General features: G+C 42.8%; 1 protein-coding gene across 1 annotated transcript in view; it reads right to left on the bottom strand.

The window, feature by feature from the left end:
- Window positions 1-22,469, bottom strand: part of NTRK1 (neurotrophic receptor tyrosine kinase 1) — a 107,884-nt gene that overhangs the window by 46,404 nt on the left and 39,011 nt on the right. Inside the window, exons 2-3 of the mRNA XM_077258711.1 lie at window positions 11,934-12,008; window positions 10,054-10,125 (exon numbers count right to left, since the gene is read on the bottom strand). Coding sequence (XP_077114826.1) covers window positions 10,054-10,125; window positions 11,934-12,008 — 147 coding nt within the window. The remainder of the gene's footprint in view (window positions 1-10,053; window positions 10,126-11,933; window positions 12,009-22,469) is intronic.

Below are 22,469 nucleotides of genomic sequence, written 5' to 3'. Positions count from 1 at the left end.
GTGTTCAGAATTTTTGTGAGTATCTATATTTAATATTAGAATTGTGCCCAAATAATAAAGTACAAAACAAATTCTGATTTTTGTGTATTACGGTATATTTTTAGGGGACAATTCTGATATTAGTGCTTTTTTTCTTGCTTTTTAGTTAAGATTTAAAAAAAATGAAAAATAGAAATCAACAATAATTTGACCTTTGACAATATGAATTGTTGCATTTCTTCTTTTTGGGATGGGAGGCCCTGCTGATTGATGATAGTAAAATATTGAGACTCCCCTCCTATGAGGAATTCGATACCTGCAATAACATTTGGCTTGGCAGGAGATTTACATCACAGAAACCCTTTGTTTGAGATGGTGGACAAAGCTGAAGTCGATAACTTAGTGGGTTGTCCAGCAGAGATCTGACAGATTGGACATGGTGTTTATGTTCTCGTAATAATATTTTATGATCCAATTTTCCCAGTTATAGGATTTATTGCATAATAGGTATGTGGGCCTAACTTCCAAGAAAATAAAAGGATCAGACTTTCCAGTTGCCCGATATTTCTGTCCCTCTGTTATGTGAGTTTCTATACACATCATATGGTTGGTCAGTACTGTCAAAATTGGTGGGTTGAGACAACTTTCTACTAATGTATATGGGAACCTTAACTCCAGATCCAAATTGGTTGACTTCTCTTCTGCCTCACAACAAATACCTGGCTCCTTCGACACTGGTACTGAGTCCTTGTCTTGTCTACTACTCATTATGATACTCTATACCTAGCTCTGCTTGTTAAACTACAAATCACTTTATCAATTGGGGTCTTGTCGGGAATAAATGCTACAGTTAGAAAGGTGCTAATATGTCTTCATATTTGTCCAATGCTAAAGCTAATAATAAGGATATGAGGCTTTGGGTGACAAACATCAATCAAGGATTTTCTCTCCAGGGGCTACTGTGAGGAAAAAGTGAGAAATTAGGACAAAAGACTTTCCACCTAACAGGTCCTTCTTCTATGGATCACTGTCATGATCTCTGCAGGCAGAGATCATAGCAAGCCTATAGAGGGACAAGCTCTCGGAAGATGGAACTATACTGACCATGAACTAAGCCTGCCGCGCAACTAGAAATAGCCAGGTAGCATTTCCTATTTATAGCTAGATGCCCAGCTCTGGCCTAAGACTTAAATAGCTAGCAGAGGGAAATATAAGACCTGGCTCACCTCTAGAGAAATATTCCAAAGAAGACAGTAGCCCCCCACATATAATGACGGTGAGTTCAGATGAAACAACAAACGCAGCAGGAAAATAGTCTTAGCAAATTTGAGGTCCGCTTACTAGATAGCAGAAGACAGATAGTATACTTTCATGGTCAGCAGAAAAATACTAACAAAACACCATCCAGAGATTACCTTAAACTCTGGCATTAACTCATAACGCCAGAGTAGCAATCCCTGATCGACGAGAGCTTTCCAGACACAGTAACAAAACTTCAGCTGCGAACTGGAACAAATAGGCAAAACAAAACATGGACAAAAGTCCAACTTATCAGTAGTTGTCTAGAAGCAGGAACAAGCACTGAGAGGCATCAGATAACATTGTTGACCGGCAAGAAACCACCAGAGAAATGAGCTTAAATAGCGACACCCACTACTGATGGAATCAGGTGAAACAGGAAAGAGGATGACAAGTCCAATTCCACAAGCGGCCACCGGGGGAGCCCAGAATCCAAATTCACAACAGTACCCCCCCCTCAAGGAGGGGGCACCGAACCCTCACCAGATCCACCAGGGCGACCAGGATGAGCCCTATGGAAGGCACGAACAAGATCAGAAGCATGAACATCAGATGCATTGACCCAAGAATTATCCTCCTGGCCGTAACCCTTCCAGTTGACCAGATACTGGAGTTTCCGTCTGGAAACACGAGAGTCCAAAATTTTCTCCACAACGTACTCCAACTCACCCTCAACCAACACCGGAGCAGGAGGCTCAAGAGAAGGTACAACAGGTACCTCATACCTGCGCAATAACGACCGATGAAAAACGTTATGAATGGAAAAGGACGCAGGGAGGTCCAAACGGAAAGAAACAGGATTAAGAATCTCCAATATTCTATAAGGGCCGATGAACCGAGGTTTAAACTTAGGAGAAGAGACCCTCATAGGGACAAAACGAGAAGACAACCACACTAAATCTCCAACACAAAGCCGAGAACCAACACGACGATGACGGTTGGCAAAACGCTGAGTCTTCTCCTGTGACAACTTCAAATTGTCCATAACCTGCCCCCAGATATGATGCAATCTCTCCACCACCGCATCCACTCCAGGACAATCCGAGGATTCCACCTGACCGGAGGAAAATCGAGGGTGAAACCCCGAATTACAGAAAAACGGGGACACCAAGGTGGAAGAACTGGCCCGATTATTGAGGGCGAACTCTGCCAATGGCAAAAAAGCAACCCAATCATCCTGGTCAGCAGAGACAAAACACCTCAGATATGTCTCAAGGGTCTGATTAGTCCGCTCGGTCTGGCCATTAGTCTGAGGGTGAAAAGCAGATGAAAAAGACAAATCTATGCCCATCCTAGCACAGAATGCCCGCAAAAATCTAGACACAAATTGGGTACCTCTGTCAGAAACAATATTCTCAGGAATACCGTGCAATCGGACAACATTCTGAAAAAACAGAGGAACCAACTCAGAAGAAGAAGGCAACTTGGGCAGAGGAACCAAATGGACCATTTTAGAGAAACGGTCACAGACCACCCAGATGACAGACATCTTCTGGGAAACAGGCAGATCTGAAATAAAATCCATCGAGATGTGTGTCCAAGGCCTCTTAGGAATAGGCAAGGGCAACAGCAGTCCGCTAGCCCGAGAACTACAAGACTTGGCCCGAGCACAAACGTCACATGACTGCACAAAGACTCGCACATCTCGTGACAGAGAAGGCCACCAGAAGGATCTTGCCACCAAATCCCTGGTACCAAAAATTCCGGGATGACCTGCCAATGCAGAAGAATGTACCTCAGAGATGACTCTGCTGGTCCAATCATCCGGAACAAACAGTCTATCAGGCGGACAACGATCCGGTCTATCCGCCTGAAACTCTTGCAAGGACCGCCGCAGATCAGGAGAAACGGCCGACAAAATTACTCCCTCCCTAAGGATACCTGTGGGTTCAGAATTACCAGGAGAGTCCGGGTCAAAACTCCTAGAAAGGGCATCTGCCTTAACATTCTTAGAACCCGGTAGGTATGACACCACAAAATTAAAGCGAGAAAAAAATAAAGACCAGCGCGCCTGTCTAGGATTCAGGCGTCTGGCAGTCTCAAGATAAATCAAATTTTTGTGGTCAGTCAATACCACCACCTGATGCCTAGCCCCCTCGAGCCAATGGCGCCACTCCTCAAACGCCCACTTCATGGCCAAAAGCTCCCGATTCCCAACATCATAATTCCGCTCTGCGGGCGAAAATTTGCGAGAAAAGAAGGCACAAGGCCTAATGACGGAGCAGTCGGAACCTTTCTGCGACAACACTGCCCCAGCTCCGATCTCCGAAGCGTCAACCTCAACCTGAAAAGGCAGATTCACATCAGGCTGACGCAACACAGGGGCAGAGGCAAAACGGCGCTTAAGCTCCTGAAAGGCCTCTACAGCATGAGGGGACCAATTAGCAACATCAGCGCCTTGTCTGGTCAAATCAGTCAGTGGTTTAACGACATCCGAAAAACCAGCAATAAATCGGCGGTAAAAGTTGGCAAAGCCCAAAAATCTCTGAAGACCCTTAAGAGAGGAGGGCTGAGTCCAGTCACAAATAGCTTGCACCTTGACGGGATCCATCTCAATGGAAGAGGGAGAAAAAATATACCCCAAAAAGGAAATTTTCTGGACCCCAAAAACGCACTTAGACCCCTTCACACATAAAGAATTAGACCGCAGAACCTGAAAAACTCTCCTGACCTGCTGGACATGAGAGTCCCAGTCATCAGAAAAAATCAGAATATCATCCAGATATATTATCATAAATTTATCCAGAAAATCGCGGAAAATATCATGCATAAAAGACTGGAAAACTGAAGGGGCATTAGAAAGACCAAAAGGCATGACCAAATACTCAAAGTGGCCCTCGGGCGTATTAAATGCGGTCTTCCACTCATCCCCCTGCCTGATCCGCACCAAATTATACGCCCCACGAAGATCAATTTTAGAGAACCACTTAGCACCCTCTATACGAGCAAACAAATCAGTAAGCAATGGCAATGGGTATTGATACTTAACAGTGATCTTATTCAGAAGCCGATAATCAATACATGGTCTCAAAGAGCCGTCTTTTTTTGAGACAAAGAAAAACCCAGCTCCCAAGGGAGAAGAAGATGGACGAATATGTCCCTTTTCCAAAGACTCCTTTATATATTCCCGCATAGCAGCATGTTCCGGCACAGACAAATTAAACAAACGACCCTTTGGATATTTACAACCCGGTATCAAATCTATGGCACAATCGCACTCACGGTGCGGAGGTAACGACCCAAGCTTGGGTTCGTCAAAGACGTCTTGATAATCAGAGAGGAACTCAGGGACTTCAGAGGGAATGGACGACGAAATAGAAACCAAAGGTACGTCCCCATGAATACCCTTACATCCCCAGCTCAACACAGACATAGCTCTCCAGTCCAAGACTGGGTTGTGAGACTGCAACCATGGCAATCCCAGTACCAAATCGTCATGTAAATTATACAGCACCAGGAAACGAATAATCTCCTGGTGATCCGGATTGATACGCATGGTTACTTGTGTCCAGTATTGTGGTTTATTATTAGCCAATGGGGTGGAGTCAATCCCCTTCAGAGGAATAAGAGTCTCCAAAGGCTCTAAATCAAAACCACAACGATTGGCAAAGGACCAATCCATAAGACTCAGAGCGGCGCCAGAGTCAATATAGGCGTCCGTGGCAATGGATGACAAAGAGCAAATCAGGGTTACAGACAAAATAAACTTAGACTGAATGGTGCCAATGGAAACAGATTTATCAAGCTTCTTTGTACGCCTAGAGCATGCCGATATAACATGAGTAGAATCCCCACAATAGAAACACAATCCATTCTTCCGTCTAAAATTCTGTCGCTCACTCCTGGACAGAATTCTATCACACTGCATACTTTCTGGCGTCTTTTCCATAGACACCGCCAGATGGTGCATCGGTTTGCGCTTCCGCAGACGCCTATCAATCTGAATAGCCATTGTCATGGACTCATTCAGACCTGCAGGCAAAGGGAACCCCACCATAACATCCTTAACGGCATCAGAGAGACCTTCTCTGAAAGTTGCCGCCAAGGCGCACTCATTCCACTGAGTAAGCACAGACCATTTACGGAATTTTTGGCAGAAAACTTCAGCTTCGTCTTGCCCCTGAGATAGTGCCATCAAAGTTTTTTCTGCCTGAAGTTCCAAATGAGGTTCCTCATAAAGCAAGCCCAAGGCCAGAAAAAACGCATCCACATCGCGTAACGCAGGATCCCCTGCTGGCAATGAGAAGGCCCAATCTTGAGGGTCACCCCTGAGCAAGGAAATCACAATCCTAACCTGCTGAGCAGGGTCTCCAGCTGAACGAGACTTCAGGGACAAATAAAGCTTACAATTATTTCGGAAATTCTGGAAGCTAGCTCTATTCCCTGTGAAGAACTCCGGCAAAGGAATTCTCGGCTCAGATACCGGAGCATGTACTACAAAATCTTGTAAATTTTGTACTTTCGTGATGAGATTATTCAAACCCGCAGTTACACTCTGGAGATCCACCATTGTCAGGTGCACACAGAGCACACAGAGATTAGGAGGAGAGAGAGAAAAAAGACTGCAGCAAGGCAGACTGGAGGAAAAAAAAAAAAAAATTCCAGCAGACTTCTTATAACTCTCCTTTCTCAACCTGGGTCTTTAACACTTTACTGGCCGGTCAAACTGTCATGATCTCTGCAGGCAGAGATCATAGCAAGCCTATAGAGGGACAAGCTCTCGGAAGATGGAACTATACTGACCATGAACTAAGCCTGCCGCGCAACTAGAAATAGCCAGGTAGCATTTCCTATTTATAGCTAGATGCCCAGCTCTGGCCTAAGACTTAAATAGCTAGCAGAGGGAAATATAAGACCTGGCTCACCTCTAGAGAAATATTCCAAAGAAGACAGTAGCCCCCCACATATAATGACGGTGAGTTCAGATGAAACAACAAACGCAGCAGGAAAATAGTCTTAGCAAATTTGAGGTCCGCTTACTAGATAGCAGAAGACAGATAGTATACTTTCATGGTCAGCAGAAAAATACTAACAAAACACCATCCAGAGATTACCTTAAACTCTGGCATTAACTCATAACGCCAGAGTAGCAATCCCTGATCGACGAGAGCTTTCCAGACACAGTAACAAAACTTCAGCTGCGAACTGGAACAAATAGGCAAAACAAAACATGGACAAAAGTCCAACTTATCAGTAGTTGTCTAGAAGCAGGAACAAGCACTGAGAGGCATCAGATAACATTGTTGACCGGCAAGAAACCACCAGAGAAATGAGCTTAAATAGCGACACCCACTACTGATGGAATCAGGTGAAACAGGAAAGAGGATGACAAGTCCAATTCCACAAGCGGCCACCGGGGGAGCCCAGAATCCAAATTCACAACAGATCACCTCCTGACACGATTCTGATGCAACCCTCTTTTTCCTTATGCCTTTATAAAGCACATCAACTGGGGTTGTCCTCATGAGATAGGACCAAAGGTTTGGGAAACAGAGGTGCTACATATAATAGGGAGGTTCTACATATAAAATGGAGGTGCTACATATAAAAGGGAGGTCCTACATATAAAAGGGAGGTGCTATTAAGGAGGGTGATCCTACATATAAGTGAAATTCATTTTCATTAGAAAAAAATGTATCAGAGGTGGTCTTCTCAAAGAGTAGATCTTGCGGAGTGGTTTTACAATATTTGAAGTTGACATCCCTTTTAAGGAAGTTTGTCGGATGATCTTAGAAAAAAATGACATTATGGAATGGAATGACCAAATAAGAAGATATGATTTACTGTGTGTTATATAAGTATTAAGAGAAGACTTTGATATCTTCAGAACATGATGTGCACTTCAAAACAGAGCTGCCTTGACCCCAGGTTCTCTGTTTTAGTGGCTTGTAGCCAAAACCATCAAAAACAAGAACTGAAGACCCAAACATAGCAAGACGATGAGCACACGAAGAAGGCAAAAAACACAAATTAAAAAAAACGACAAAATCTAAACATAAATCCTAATCAGCCACAGATGATGGACCTTTGTAGATTGTCTGGAACCTTCACCACCTGCTTTTTATAGAGACAGGACCTTCGGAGAGTTGATGTTGGTTTTGTTTGTGACTGTTTATACTTTTGTCATTTGCAATTGACATGATGGGTCATAAATGAATAAGGTGGTAAGGATTTCCAGAGAGTTTTTTATTTGATGTCTTTCCTCCTACTCTACATTTAACTTGTCTTCATGTGTGATGAGCCGTACATCATTGCTCCAGCCAGAGGTACCATCACGGCCTTGAAAAAAATCTTATTTTTCTTATGTTCTTTGTATAGAACATCAGGGAATCCAGATGTTTGAGGTTTACATTGATCTTCAAGGGAAGTTTCAGTCAAAAATAATGTTGAGATGGAGCATGGATTTTACATTTTGTCCTTGGAGGAACTCATTGATGCCCCAAGGAGATTGAAGAGTAGGGGAAGGAAATGACAACAGCTCTTAGCACATTCATGTTCAAATCAAAGTTGAACATTCTAACTACGTTAGTACTACCTACAAAAATATTGCCTGCTATAGACAAGAATAAATCTTCCATAGTCTGGGGAATTCTTTATTTGTTTTGCCCTATTGTCTCAGTGGCATAACTTAAGGCTCATCTCTGCCAAAAGTCCCAAAATTGGTGGGAATAGTTATTTGGATGCTAGACCATAAAACACATAATGCATAGACATGTCAGGTCTTTCAGAGTAAGAGACTGGTAATTGTATGAAGGTCCTTAGCAGGAGACCCTCATTCATTAATACTCATCTACTAATGGCTGGTTGGATGATATAGATTCAAATGATCTGCTATGATCTAAAGAAGAACCTGCCAACAAGTGTTCAATTTTGCAGCAGCACCCTTAGAGAAGAAATAAAGTATTACACCGTTAATATTAAAATCAATGGGCTTTCAATGTACTGCATTTACATGCCAAGTCTTACAGAGTGAGATTTAACTCTTTGTAACCCCTCTCCATACTAGTAATTAGATGAGGTTCCTTAACAGGAGACCCTCATGCTTTACGTCTTATCTTTTATTGGCTGGGTGTCTGACAATGGCCCCAGTGATCATCTATGATCTACAGTGGAACCTGGCAGCAAATGTTTAATTATCCTACAGCACCCCCAGAGGAGAAATTAAGTATTGCACTATTAACAATGGAGTCAGTGGGCTGTCCATGTAATGCATAGACATGCCAGGTCTTCCATAGTGAGATTTCCACTTTTTATTCCCTCTCCACACTGGTAAGTAGACTAGGGTTCTGAACAGGAGACCCCCATTCACAAAATAATCATTAATAGCTGCTTTGTGACATAGACCCCAGTGATCATCTATAATCTTTAGAGCCATCAGGCAGCAATTGATCAATTTTCCTGCAGCACCCCCAGCATAACACCATTAATACACAATTATTGCTGGAATAAATGGGCTGCTCATGTAATGCATGCCAGTTCTTCCAGACTGAGAGATATTGTTTGCAGACCCTCACCACTCTAGTAATTAATTAGATGAGGGAGACCCTAATTCATTCACTCTTTAATATATATTTTATATGAAAATTGGATATATAATACCTTTAAGTAATTAATTCATGTTATGTCCCCATGTAAACCACATAATGAAAAAAAAATACTTCCATCTATACCAGGAAGAATCGGCTTTATTCCACGGGCCGGGGGGCTAAATATGGTGCCAAGAGACGCAAAAGTGCCTACCTATGAAAAACATATTCCCATCAAACTTTAAAAAAATAAAGGGCTTTTTAGTTTTATTTAATTACTTATTCAAATCACCTCATCGGTGAGAACTCCATTAGTGGCGCAGTCTGTGCCAGCAACGCTCTCCTGCAATTAGGAGCGCTCCAGGAGAACACTTAATAACTTTGCAGAACAACAAAACAAGTGCTTAATAAGCCGTATTATTAATGATGAGGCAAAAATCAGCCAAACGAAGTACAAACCCTCCGAGAGCTCTCCAGGAGACCATCAATGGTAGGAAGTCATACGGAAAACTGGGCGTGGGGAGTCTTAAAATTATTTTACCTCCATAGATTCCATCCATAAGAACCAGATCTACAGGGAAGAGGTCGTCTTCTCTGATTAAATCAAGAACTTGCCTATTCCTGGTAAAAGTCCATTTCCATAGCCTGTTACAGAACTGCTGTACCTCCAAAAGACAATTCCTGATTGATTGGGTTAAGGGGTTGTCTACGATGGAAAGTTCAATTTTTCTGGGTTTCCTAAAATTGTCTTGATCACAAGCTGTTTGACTGATGGAACCAACTGGAGGAGCCCAGATTCAAGTATTTAATTCCCCTGCAGCACACCCACTTAAAAAATTAAGTATTACATAGTTCAGGTCTATGTATGAATATTCCAAGTCCTCCAGACCTAGAGATCTTCCAAAAAGCGACTAAGTTGGGTCAATGCCATAAGAAATATTACCCTTGTATGAGCGCCCTCTGCATGAAGGCCAGTGATTGCCTGCAGTGGTCATATGTGTAGTCACTAGAGTGCAGGGAATGTAACAGGTAAGTAGTGCCTTTTATGGTATTTTCCAGATCTTTAAACTACTCCGGTCAAAATATCATGCATACCTGCCAACTGTCCCAAATTTTCAGAAATGATCCTGAAATTCAAAATCACAAATTTTCTGCCATCTCTGCCTGAAACAGGTGTGGATTGTGTAAAACCCAACTAAAATTTATTTTTCCTATCAATTTTACACACACAATATACATTATCACTTACATGTGAGTCATTCGAAGGTTCAGGTGAAAAGCGTCTTCGGAAATAAACTTCAACCCAGTGTTAGAAATGGTCCTGTGTGGAGAAAAGACACTGGAGTAGTCTTAAAGGCAATGTTCATTTTTTTTATAAACACTACCACACTTGTCCATAGGATGTGGCTGGTATTACATCTCAACTAGTGGCGAAGTTGGCAGTTCTCTCAAATTTGGCCAGGAGAATGTGCCTAATTATTCTCCAAGTTCTCACCAGACCATAGAGCATACCAAGTGTTGGTAGTAAAACAAAAAGCTAAAAAATATTCAAACCTTGTCCCAGCCATAACTTGTTCAAACCAATAAGTCCTCTCTACTCTAGTCTGATCTTCAGGTTTCCTCTCCTTCATGACTAACTAAGCCTCAAAACGACATGACAATGTTGTGACATGAATCGCCCTGATGTTTGGAGGCTTAGTCAAGGGAGGAGTGCGTAAAGATGTTGGGACATGGCAGACCAGATCTGGTGAACATACCAGTGTGGGGTCGGGCTACATGTCTTTAAAGGGAACCTGTCACCTCGTTTTTTCGGTATGAGATAAAAATACTGTTAAATAGGGCCTGAGCTGTGCATTACAATAGTGTATTTTGTGGACCCCCGTTCCCCACCTATGCTGCCGAAATACGTTACCAAAGTAGTCGTTTTCGCCTGTCAATCAGGCTGGTCAGGTCGGATGGGCGTGGTGTCTTCCCCCAGATCTTGCGTAGTTTTCCGTTGGTGGCGTAGTGGTGTGCGCATGTCCAAGGTCCCGAATCCTGCACAGGGGTGTGAAAATAGCAGCGATGTCCGTTATTCCATTGGTGATCGGTGGGCGCGGCCATCTTGCTTTGGCCGCGCGTGCGCAGAAGCGGCGCTCTGCTGGCCGCGGCTTCAGGAAAATGGCCGCGGGCATCCGCGCGTGCGCAGATGGCTATCGCGGCGGCCATTTTCGTGAAGCCGAGATGCGAACTCTGCTTCACGAAAATGGCCGCCGCGATAGCCATCTGCGCACGCGCGGATGCCCGCGGCCATTTTCCTGAAGCCGCGGCCAGCAGAGCGCCGCTTCTGCGCACGCGCGGCCAAAGCAAGATGGCCGCGCCCACCGATCACCAATGGAATAACGGACATCGCTGCTATTTTCACACCCCTGTGCAGGATTCGGGACCTTGGACATGCGCACACCACTACGCCACCAACGGAAAACTACGCAAGATCTGGGGGAAGACACCACGCCCATCCGACCTGACCAGCCTGATTGACAGGCGAAAACGACTACTTTGGTAACGTATTTCGGCAGCATAGGTGGGGAATCGGGGTCCACAAAATACACTATTGTAATGCACAGCTCAGGCCCTATTTAACAGTATTTTTATCTCATACCGAAAAAACGGGGTGACAGGTTCCCTTTAACCCCTTTCACCTAAAATCTGGATTCTACTGATTTCAAGAATTTAATTTTAGAATTTGTTTAGAATCGATTCACTCATTTCTCAACCACATTTTCTGACTGGTACCAGTAGGAGGCGGTAGACAAAATAAAGAAACAGGATGTGGAACAATTACTTCCATATATTAACAGACGATTAATGAAAAAGTGAAGGAATGTAGACTTTGCTGACAATGAAATATGGACCTTTGAGGCTGTCTGACATCTTTTGCAAGGAAACCAGGAATGTTGGAGAGAACTTTATCTTTATCCTGGCCCTAATTATGCTCATTTCATTCCTTCCCGGGCTCAAGGTCGTGTCCCTTCTTCTCACACTTCCCGAATCATTTGTCTTACTTTCCCCTTATGGCACCAAGAGACGTTATGACAAGGAGAGTTAATGTCTTTCCATCAGGAGACAAGTGTAGAATCGAGTACTCACAGATTTTTCAGCTCTCTGAAGTTCTTCATGTCCATCCGAGTTAGGTTCAACAAGTCCTTTTGGTTCTCGATCACACTGTTGGATAGGATACAAACGTCAATCAAGATGTAAGGATTCCCAGAGGGAGAAGACAAAAACGTTCTCAGTACTTCAATGGCTACGCTACAATGTCACTTCTAGACTGGGTAATTATATTCTAATGCTTCACTGGGCAAAACCCTTTGCCTCTTGTTGACCCCTTCAATCTCGCGGACAATAATTGTGGTGGGGTCGTCATTGGTAGAAAGACGCCCTCCCAAAATATTTGGTATTTGAGCTGTGATAAATTTCAGATATATCAGACCAAGAAAACTTGTAGCCACATACATTTGAATTCAGTTAAAAAAAAAAAAAAATATAGACAATTTTATTTGTAGAATTTTTAAGTGGTCATTATCTATTTATATCTATAGTGCCAACATATTCTAAAATATTTTAAGTTAAGCCTCTCAAAAAGTTTTTGCAATGTCATTCATGTCCTTTATCCAAAAAGCAAAACTAGTAATCTTGCAATATTCACACTGGGTAATGAGGCTTTTTTTTAGACTTTTTAGAGTTTTCAGCAGACTCTTTACCAGAAAATGCAGGATTACAATGACTGATAACACCTCTATGCACAGCTGAGAACACCTGATCCACCAATCACACTAGGTGATGTTACAGCTCCTCCTTCTCCCCCTCCCTTTGCTGACACCTTTTCACAAGCTCATTAGATGCTTCAATAAAGGTCAGTCTATTGCTGCTAATGTACATGTGAATTTCCTGCGAGAACAGGAAGCATGAATGTAGAATAGACCCCAGTGGCCAGTGTGAAAATTGCAAGATTTTCCTTTTTTTAATACCGATCATTATGTGAAACAAATTGTGAAAATATATATTTTCTTTGCATAAAAAACAAATTTAAGTATTTTTACTAAACATTTCCTTTAAAGAGGGCCTGTCAGCTTTACTATTTTAGTAAAAACTTGTTTTCCCTATAAAAAAACCAATAAAAAAACTATTCTTCATTTTGCTATTGCTCTCTAACTTACCATTCCCCTTGTCAAAAAGTGTGTCCCTACACTCTACACACTCTAGTATGATCGGTTTTGGCCACACAGTGACAGAGTATATTGATTACATACCAAATTAACTAGGGATTGGTAAATCCCTAATATCAACATATATCCAGAAGGGATAAAACAGCAATTACATAGTACAGACAACTAAGAAAAGATGCTACAGAGTTGTTATATTATAGAAAAGATTTGTAAGTACTAAACAGATGTAAGGAGAGTTGAGAGGTCCAATTTAAGTATTCCTTGAAGGGATTGTCCAGAACTCTCTCTTGAAGGAAATTACACTCAGCCAATCACTGACTGAGGCAGATCTCCACTCCAACCATTGATTGGCTAAACTAGAGGGACCAGGAAGCAGAAAGCAGAGGAGTGTCTGATCAGGATTAGGAGGGATCAGAGGAGTATTTTTATAGTATTCGGAGCCTTTTTAGACAAAGCTGTAATAGGGGCTCTGTGACTGGAAGCCTGGCAGCACTTTATAAGGCTTCTATGGGCAGGCTTAGTGTTAGCCTCACTGTCTACCAGATTCTAAGGTTTGCCCTGGCCTTCACCCTCTAACCCCTGAACATAAATCTAGACTTAGAAAGGAACTCCTGGGTTGGGGCCATGGAGTAGCCGCTGGCCGGTTTAGAAAGCTAGCAGAAAAAAGTCTCTTCAATAGAGGTCGTTACCAGGAGATCAAGGTCAGGGACAGAATTGGAATACAAACAGAGGTTAAAACCAGGAATCAATACTAACAGCACATAAGCAGAGGACAAGGATGTGGACCAGGTTAAGCAGAACTTATAACTGGCACTAGAAACAGGGAGCTGGGGATTTACATAGTGAGAGCTTCGCCCAATGCTCATAGAAAAGAGTTAATGAGAACAATGTTTGGGATTAGCCACCAAGTTCCCTGGCTGAACAGCACCACAAGTCAATGAAATCAAATAGAACAAGTTTACTGATGCAGCACCATTTGACGTGTGCGGCGTCAGCACGAAAACGCAAAATTTTGCATTTCCATGCGGTCACCGAACACGTCAAATCGCCGCATGCGGATGCATCCGCATACAATGCATGACCCTGTGTACCCAATGTTAAAGATAGGTACGCAAGGAAATGCAGGACGCATACAGAAGTAGGCGGAGCTTCAGGGAGGAGGAAGGGAGGAAATACGCAGCCATCCGCAGCCCTCCTGAACGCAAATGTGAAACCAGCCTTACATAGTCACCTTTATAAAAAGACTCTGGTCCACAGACTCAATCAGTCAGACTCTAACCTGTACAACATGGGCAAGAACAAAGAGCTTTATAAGGATGTCGGGGACAAGATCATAGACCTTCACAAAGCTGAAATGGGCTACAAAACCATAAGTAAGATGTAACACCCCAGGTATCCGGTTGTTACAGTGATGTTGCCTTCCTTTCGGGGAGGGTGATGTCATGCCTGGAGGCAAGGAGGATTCCCTTTAACAGGTAATACACCTACATGCATCACATTCTGAATCCAGGCCAGAAGGGGCAGCTCTGAACCCAGATTCAAGGGAGCTTCTCCCAGATATAGATATTCTGGTCTGGAGGATGAGTTAGGGAGTTGGAGTTGGGGAGTTGTTGAGAGAAGTTGGAGGAGAGAGGAGTGTGATCAGAGAGTGGGGCTGCGCAGCCACATGTGGTGCTGCAGCTTCAGGATGGAAGAGAACCAGATGGGTTGCATTGAAAGCAAGTGTGAGAGGGGAGAAGCAAAGGAGAACAAAGGAGTTTGGAGGGGAACTATGACCGGGCATCTTCTGAGCTGAAGTGCAGGAACCGGGCACCAGGAGCCCGAGGTTGTGTAGTACTTCACATCCCACAGCAGAATCGGATGGCAGGAGACTTTATGCAGTCTGTCTTCACCCACACCCGAAGGTGCAGCAGTACACAGAGCCTGGGTCGTGATAGAGACCCTGTAAAACGGCTCACACTGCCATCATACGGGTACTGTCCCAGGACAGGAGAGAGAGGACCTTGTAAGGGAGCCACAGGCAGCAAGGACCTCGCATAAGAGTGCAAGAAGGAATGCTTACAAACCTCACCTGGGAGAGGGATCCATCATTGCCTTCAGGCCGGCCGGACCACGCCAACACCTGTTGCTGGTACCCTGGACTGAGACTGGCTACCATCAGTAAACCAGGTAAAGAGACTGCAACCCTGTGTCCTCTGTTTATTCTGGCACCACACCTTCCTTGCCCAATACACCGGGAGCCCTGGGGACCCAACTTCACCTGTGGGAAGCTTTACCATCTTTGCTTCAGTGACATCACTACCAGAGGACCCCTTTTAAGCAGTATCGGTCACCCCTGACCGAGTACCACAGGTGGCGTCACAAACTTTTATTACTTTACAAATCCCTTTAAGGACTATTCCCTTTTACAGGGCCATGGACTGGTTTGCTGCCACCGTGACCACCCCTTTAATAATGACTGGACCCGGTACCGAATATCCCCACGGCCCTGGCAGGCGTTCCAAAGACGCTGGGTGAGAAGGAGACAACTGTTGGTGCAATAGCAAGAAAATGGAAGAAATACATAATGACTGTCAATTGCAAAATCTCACCTCGTGGGGTATCCTTGATCATGAGGAAGGTGAGAGATCAGCCTAAAACTACACAGGGGGAACTTGTTAATGATCTTCAGGCAGCTGGGACCAGAGTCACCAAGAAAACCATTGGTAACACATTACGCCGTAAAGGTTTAAAAGCCTGCAGTGCCTGCAAGGTCCCCCTGTTCAAGAAGGTACATGTGCAGGCCTGTCTGAAGTTTGCCAATGAACACCTGGATGATTCTGTGAGTGATTGGGAGAAGGTGCTGTGGTCAGCTGAGACAAAAATGAAGGTCTTTGGCATAAACTCAACTCGTCGTGTGTTTGGAGGAAGAGAAATGCTGCCTATGACCCAAAGAACACCATCCCCACTGTCAAGCATGGAGGTGGAAACATTATGTTTAGGGGGTGTTTCTCTGCTGAGGGCACAGGACTACTTCACCGCATCAATGGGAGAATGGATGGAGCCATGTACTGTAAAATCCTGAGTGACAACCTCCTTCCCTCCGCAAGGACATTAAAAATGGGTTGTGTCTGGGTCTTCCAACAAGACAATGATCCAAAACATACAGCCAAGGCAACAAAGAGTGGCTCAAAAAGAAGCACATTAAGGTAATGGAGTGGCCTAGCCAGTCTTTAGACCTTAATCCCATAGAAAACTTATAGAGGGAGTTGAAGCTCCAAATTGCCAAGCGATAGTCTCAAAATTTAGAAATGATTTGCAAAGAGGAGTGGAGCAAAATTCCTCCTGATATGTGCACAAACCTCATCATCAACTACAAAAAAAGTCTGACTGCTGTGTTTGCCAACAAGGGTTATGCCACCAAGTATTAAGTCTTGTTTGCCAGAGGGATCAAATACTTATTTCTCACTGCAAAATGCAAATACATTTAATAATTTATACAATGTGATTTTCTGGATTTTATTTTTGATATTCTATCTCTCAATGTTAAAATTAACCTACCCTTAAAATTATAGACTGTTCATATCTTTGTCAGTGGGCAAACTTACAAAATCAGCAAGAGATCAAATACATATTTCCCCCACTGTAATTGCTCCTCATTGTGTTCCCTGCACAAAATATGACCCACACACTGTCTCTCTTATGGTACTGTACATGCCCTCCACACTGCCCTCTCCTTTCCTAACTGGGACATATCTTCATACTGTCCTCTCACACTGTGTGTCCCTATACTGCCCAGTCTGTATACTGTGATGCCCTATCACACTCCCCCTCCTCGGCATATTGTCCTCTACTTGTTATGACTTCATGGTGTCCCCCATGCTGCCCCCTCTCCATACCAATCCCACATACTATCCAGTCTCAATTCTGTGCCCCTTCACATTTTTCTCATCCCATACTGTCTCCTCAAACCATTTTCTTCAATAGTCTCCTAACACTTTCCCCCCATTCCTTATACTGTTTCCGCACTCATCTATCCCTCACTCCCCATACTGTCTCCAGACACATCTCCACCTTGCGCCTCATACTGTGTCGTCACTTATGCTGCCCTCTCGCTCCCCAAACTGTGTCAAATTTCTTCCCCTCACTTGTTCCCCATACTTCCTCCACATAAACTCTCTACCCCTGGCCCCCATACTGTGTCTGCATACATTCCTCCTGCCCTCTCTCCCCATACTGTGAACTCAAATTTTTCCCCATCCCCCAATTACAATAAATTTTTGTTGTCTTCAGCTCCATTGGAGCACTTACAACACCAAACTTCTGTCGCCTATGTAGCACCGAGGAGGGAGTTCAGCACATGACCTGATCATGCTGCTGATGTCGCCTTGACCCACAAGTGCCAATGGCCAGGGCTTTAGTTGTACTGCAAGTACAATTGATCACTGAGAGCCGATACCCTGCACCCTCTCAGAGCTGGCTGTCCGCTTGACAGCTGTCTCAGAGAACGTCCGACTCTCATTACGGGGGGCAGCAAAATGCAGGTGCCAGGGAGACATCTTGGACCGTCAATTCAAGTGCCCTGATGGCACCGTCCAGCCAGCTGCACCCAGGGCAAATTCCCTGACACCCCCCTTCTAGATATGCCCCTGACTTACGGGACTCCATTATCCTAGATTCTTCATTCATAGACCACATGAGCCTCCAACCTGGCTCACTTGGCTGTAAATGAGTCAAACCTAAATGACTCAACCCCAAAAGGCTGAGTATTTCAAAAAGAAAAATAATCCATGTGGCAATAAGTAACTAGTAGAAAAAAAAATCATACTCACGAAATTGTACAATACAATTCCTATACTGTGAGAAAGATGTAAAACATCTGAAAACTGGCCCAGAGTCTTGTCTTCAAACATCAATCCTATAAATCCTGCACTTTGATGTACAATGATTATTTTTGAGTTTATTAAGACAAAGCACATTGCCTTAATGCAGGGCCACCCACTCACAAAACTCCCCAGTAGTCAGGAACTCCAGTGAAGGCCACCTGAACTTCGTTTCTCCCCTCGAGAGTTCACAGCTGCAAGATCATTGGCCAGTTACTGGCTCAAAACAAAAATCCTTTGAAGCTTCCCGAGAGGGGTATTGTGAAATAACATTAATAAATAACCAGATTAGGAAGAAAATAATTCTGCTCAGACTGAGGAGGTAGAAGTCACATCTGTAGGAACCTTAGGTGATGAGATTAACGCTCTACAATCAGGAGGGACAATCGGTTGTTTAATTAACTCTTCCCATCTAATTTTTGTCTAAACATCTGCAAAAAAAATCCCAAATTCATTTTTTTAGTGTAAATGGAATTTTGTTTTTCAAAAGTTGAGCGTAAAGAAGGAGTAGAAGATGTAGAAGCTGGTTTTTGGTTCTCCTCCTTGACCACTTTTTTAGGTTGCTACTTCTTGGACTTTATTTTTCTAAAATCTAAAGAGTAACAAAACTCTTTTTTGTAATTGAATAGAATTTGTCAAGTTATGAATCTTAATATATTTAATTACTTTATTTTGTTTCCTTACATCTTTAATACCATGTTGAAAATGCTGGTTTATCTGCCTATCTTATGTTGTTTTAGTAGCTGATTTGAACTACAAATCTAAAGCTAAGAAAGAAATCTTCTCTGTTCCCTCCCCAATGTTCAGACAGGGAGAGTCTCTGCAAATAGTATCTGAACATTGGGGAGAAGAGAAGCTCACAGGGGAGTACGAATATTTGCTAGACAAATAGTTCAAATCAGCTTGTAAAACAGCATGAGCTGGGCAGATAAGCAAGGTTCAAAACAACACAAAGAATGATCAAAAATGACATAAAAAAAACTTTAGGAAGCTTCCAGATAGTTATGTCTTCAGAGCCTAGAAATAATTTCAGATTTTTCCCAGCCATTAAGAGTCTTACAATTTTGACAATGTAATTAAAGATGTAAGATGGTAGGAACAAGTCTACCACCCTGGAAGTTGGGCAGGTTGTCTCAGAACTAGCCGGAATAAAGGCCACATACTCGATCATTTGGCATCTCTCCTGACTCTCCCATAGACAAGAGCCCTCAGCTTGGCCGATCTTAGCTGAGTTTTGTAGCTGTGGTTCATTTCCAGGGAGAACAATAGGACAGCTGTTAGAAACCCAACATGCCTGATCCTTCTCTCTCCCAACCTCATCTGTTGGAGCAGAGTCAGGAAGCCCCCAAATACTTTAGACTGTTTACTGATCCTGCCGATGTTGGTGGGTTTGGACGACTTTCGTCTAATGTTTATGGGGGTCTTAATAGTCAATTTCTCCTGCAGCTTCCCTCGTTTGGTCACCTGCAGCTTCCTTCGGAGAAAACATGATTGGGGTCTCCAAAGCTAAAGTAGCTGCAATCTAAAAAGGGGTGAAGGACAACTCCTTAAAAATGGCTAAAACAAAATTTGGGGAATATTTATTTCTTGGAGAATCAGATAAGAGGTTTTAATTGTTTCTTAATTTTGGGATGAAGCCCCATTTGATTAAATCATCAACAATGAAATGAATGTGGCTCTAAAAATTTACAGCAGCTCTGAAGCACAACGGACTTCATCTAATTTCACCAGTAAATTAGGGAGTTCAGAAATGTGAGATCCTGGGATTATAAGGATCAGGGAATAGATTAAGTAAGAGCAGAGGATTTATGTTCCTCTGGTTTCAAGAGTACACAGTGGAACATGAATATCTACCACTATACTACTACTACCGGGACATTGTATATACAGGCGTGACTGTAACTAATATCCCTCTATCCCATTATGTTATAAAATGTTCCATACATTTGGAATTAATATAATTTAAAGCAAATTTATAGAATAATATATATATAAAATAACAAGATTATTTAACATTGTATATAAAATTATAAATTACCGTATATAACAGATATCTGCATAATGAGTTTGTAAAACGACACATAAAATATAAAAAATATAATACATAAAAATCTTAAATATATATATATATACACCATATATAAACATATACAGTATATAAAATAATATAAAAATATGTATACAGAATCTATACTTGAAAATAACAAAACTATATATTATATATAAAATAACTATAACATTTATAAAGAGCATAAAAAATATATATACCGCATATTGTAAAAATAAATATACAGTATATAGAATAATATATAGTATATATAAAATATAAATATATTTAATGTATAATATAACTGAAATATATAAATATATAGGTTCTCACTTTTGAATTGAAACGTCGCCATGATGGACTATTAAACAGAATCTCTTTTTTTCACTTTGAATGCTGTCTCTGATTTTTGGATTGCATGTAAGGTTTGGTCACTGCCTGGGGGCTCTGCACCCTACTTGTAATTTCTTATTTTTTTGCTTTTTAGATAGATAGATAGATAGATAGCTAATAGATAGCACAGTAGCTCAGTGGATAGCCTTGCAGCGCTGAGGTCTTGGGTTCTAATCCCATCAAGGACAACATCTGCAAGGAGTTTGTATGTTCTCCCTGTGTTTGCGTGGGTTTCCTCCGGGCACTCTGGTTTCCTCCCACATTCCAAAGACATACTGATAGAGATTCTAGATTGTGAGCCCCATCGGGGACAGCGATGATAATGTGTGCAAACTGTAAAGTGCTGCGGAATATGTTAGCGTTATATAAAAATAAAGATTATTATTATAGACTAGATGGTAGCCCGATTCTAACGCATCGGGTATTCTAGAATATTATGTATGTAGTTTATTTATGAAGATTTTAGAATAACACATTGAATACACAGGATTCGGCCGGCCGCGACCAATTAGTGAAGCGTGGTTCAAATCCCGTGCCAATTCGCAGCCGGACTGCGCCTGTCGCTGATTGTTCGCGGCCAGACATAATAATAATAATAATAATAAATAATAATAATCATTATTTATATAGCGCCAACATATTCCGCAGCACTTTACAATTAAGCGGGGACATATACAGACAAATTCAATACAAGTTAAGATAATTTAAACAGTGACATTAGGAGTGAGGTCCCTGCTCGCAAGCTTACAATCTACAAGGAAATGGGGGACACAACAGGTGAAAAGTGCTTGTTATTTCAGGTCTGGCAATTATAATACATAGGGATTTTCATACAAAGCTGCATGATCCGGGCAAGTGCAGTTATCATGTGCATGGAGGATGTGGAGACAGATGAATAGTAGGGTGCAGATTTAGAATAACATTTGGAAGGAGGGAACAGGGCAAAGTTAGTTTACTGAGTAGTTGGTGTGGTAGGCTTGTTTGAAGAGATGGGTTTTTAGAGCGCGTTTGAATAGGTCGGGGCTAGGTATCAGTCTGATCGTCTGGGGAAGTGCATTCCAGAGAGCTGGCTCAGCACGAGATAAGTCTTGTAGACGGAGGTGTGAGGTTCGGATTACGGGGGATGTTAGTCTTAGGTCATTTGTAGAACGGAGGGCACGTGTAGGGCGATAGACAGAGATGAGAGAGGGGATATAAGGCGGTGCAGAACTGTGGAGAACTTTGTGGGTGAGAGAGATGAGTTTATACTGGATCCTGTAGCGAATGGGTAGCCAGTGTAATGACTGGCACAAGATGGAGGCATCGGTGAAGCGGTTAGACAGAAATATGACCCTGGCTGCCGCATTCAAGATGGATTGGAGAGGAGAAAGTTTGGTAAGAGGGAGACCGATCAGAAGAGAGCTGCAGTAGTCCAGATGAAAATGTAGTATATAACAGGCCACGTAGTATATTGCACAGCCACGTAGTATATTGCACAGCCCACGGAGTATATAGCACAGCCACATAGTATATAACAGAGCCTACGGAGTATATAGCACAGCCACATAGTATATAGCACAGCCCACGGAGTGTATAACAGCCCACATAGCATATAACACAGCCATGTAGTTTATAACAGCCCACATAGCATATAAACACAGCTCACGTAGTATATAACAGCCCACGCACGCAGTATATAAAACAGCCCACGTAGTGTATAACACAGCCCACGTAGTATATAACACAGCCCACGTAGTACATTGCACAGCCCACGTAGTATATAGTAGCCCACGTATTATATTGCACACCTCACGTATTATTTTGCACAGCCCATGTAGTATATTGCACAGCCTACGTAGTATATTGCACAGCCCATGCAGTACATTGCACAGCCCACATAGTATATTGCACAGCCCACGTAGTATACAGCAGCCCACGTATTATATTGCCCAGCCCACGTATTATATTGCACAGCCCACGCAGTACATTGCACAGCCCACGTAGTATATTGCCCAGCCCACGCAGTATATAGCAATGTGGGCACCATATCCCTGTTAAAAAAAAGAATTAAAATAAAACATAGTGATATACTCACCTTCCGTTGGCCCCGGATGCAGGCGAAGCGGTTACCGACGCTCCTCGCGCGCTCCGGTCCCAAGAGTGCATTGCTGTCTCG

This window comes from Ranitomeya variabilis, chromosome 1 (genome assembly GCF_051348905.1).
Source record: "Ranitomeya variabilis isolate aRanVar5 chromosome 1, aRanVar5.hap1, whole genome shotgun sequence".
Taxonomy (NCBI): domain Eukaryota; kingdom Metazoa; phylum Chordata; class Amphibia; order Anura; family Dendrobatidae; genus Ranitomeya; species Ranitomeya variabilis.
Note: the sequence above shows the minus strand (reverse complement) of the source record. Positions and strands in the feature narration are given on the sequence as shown.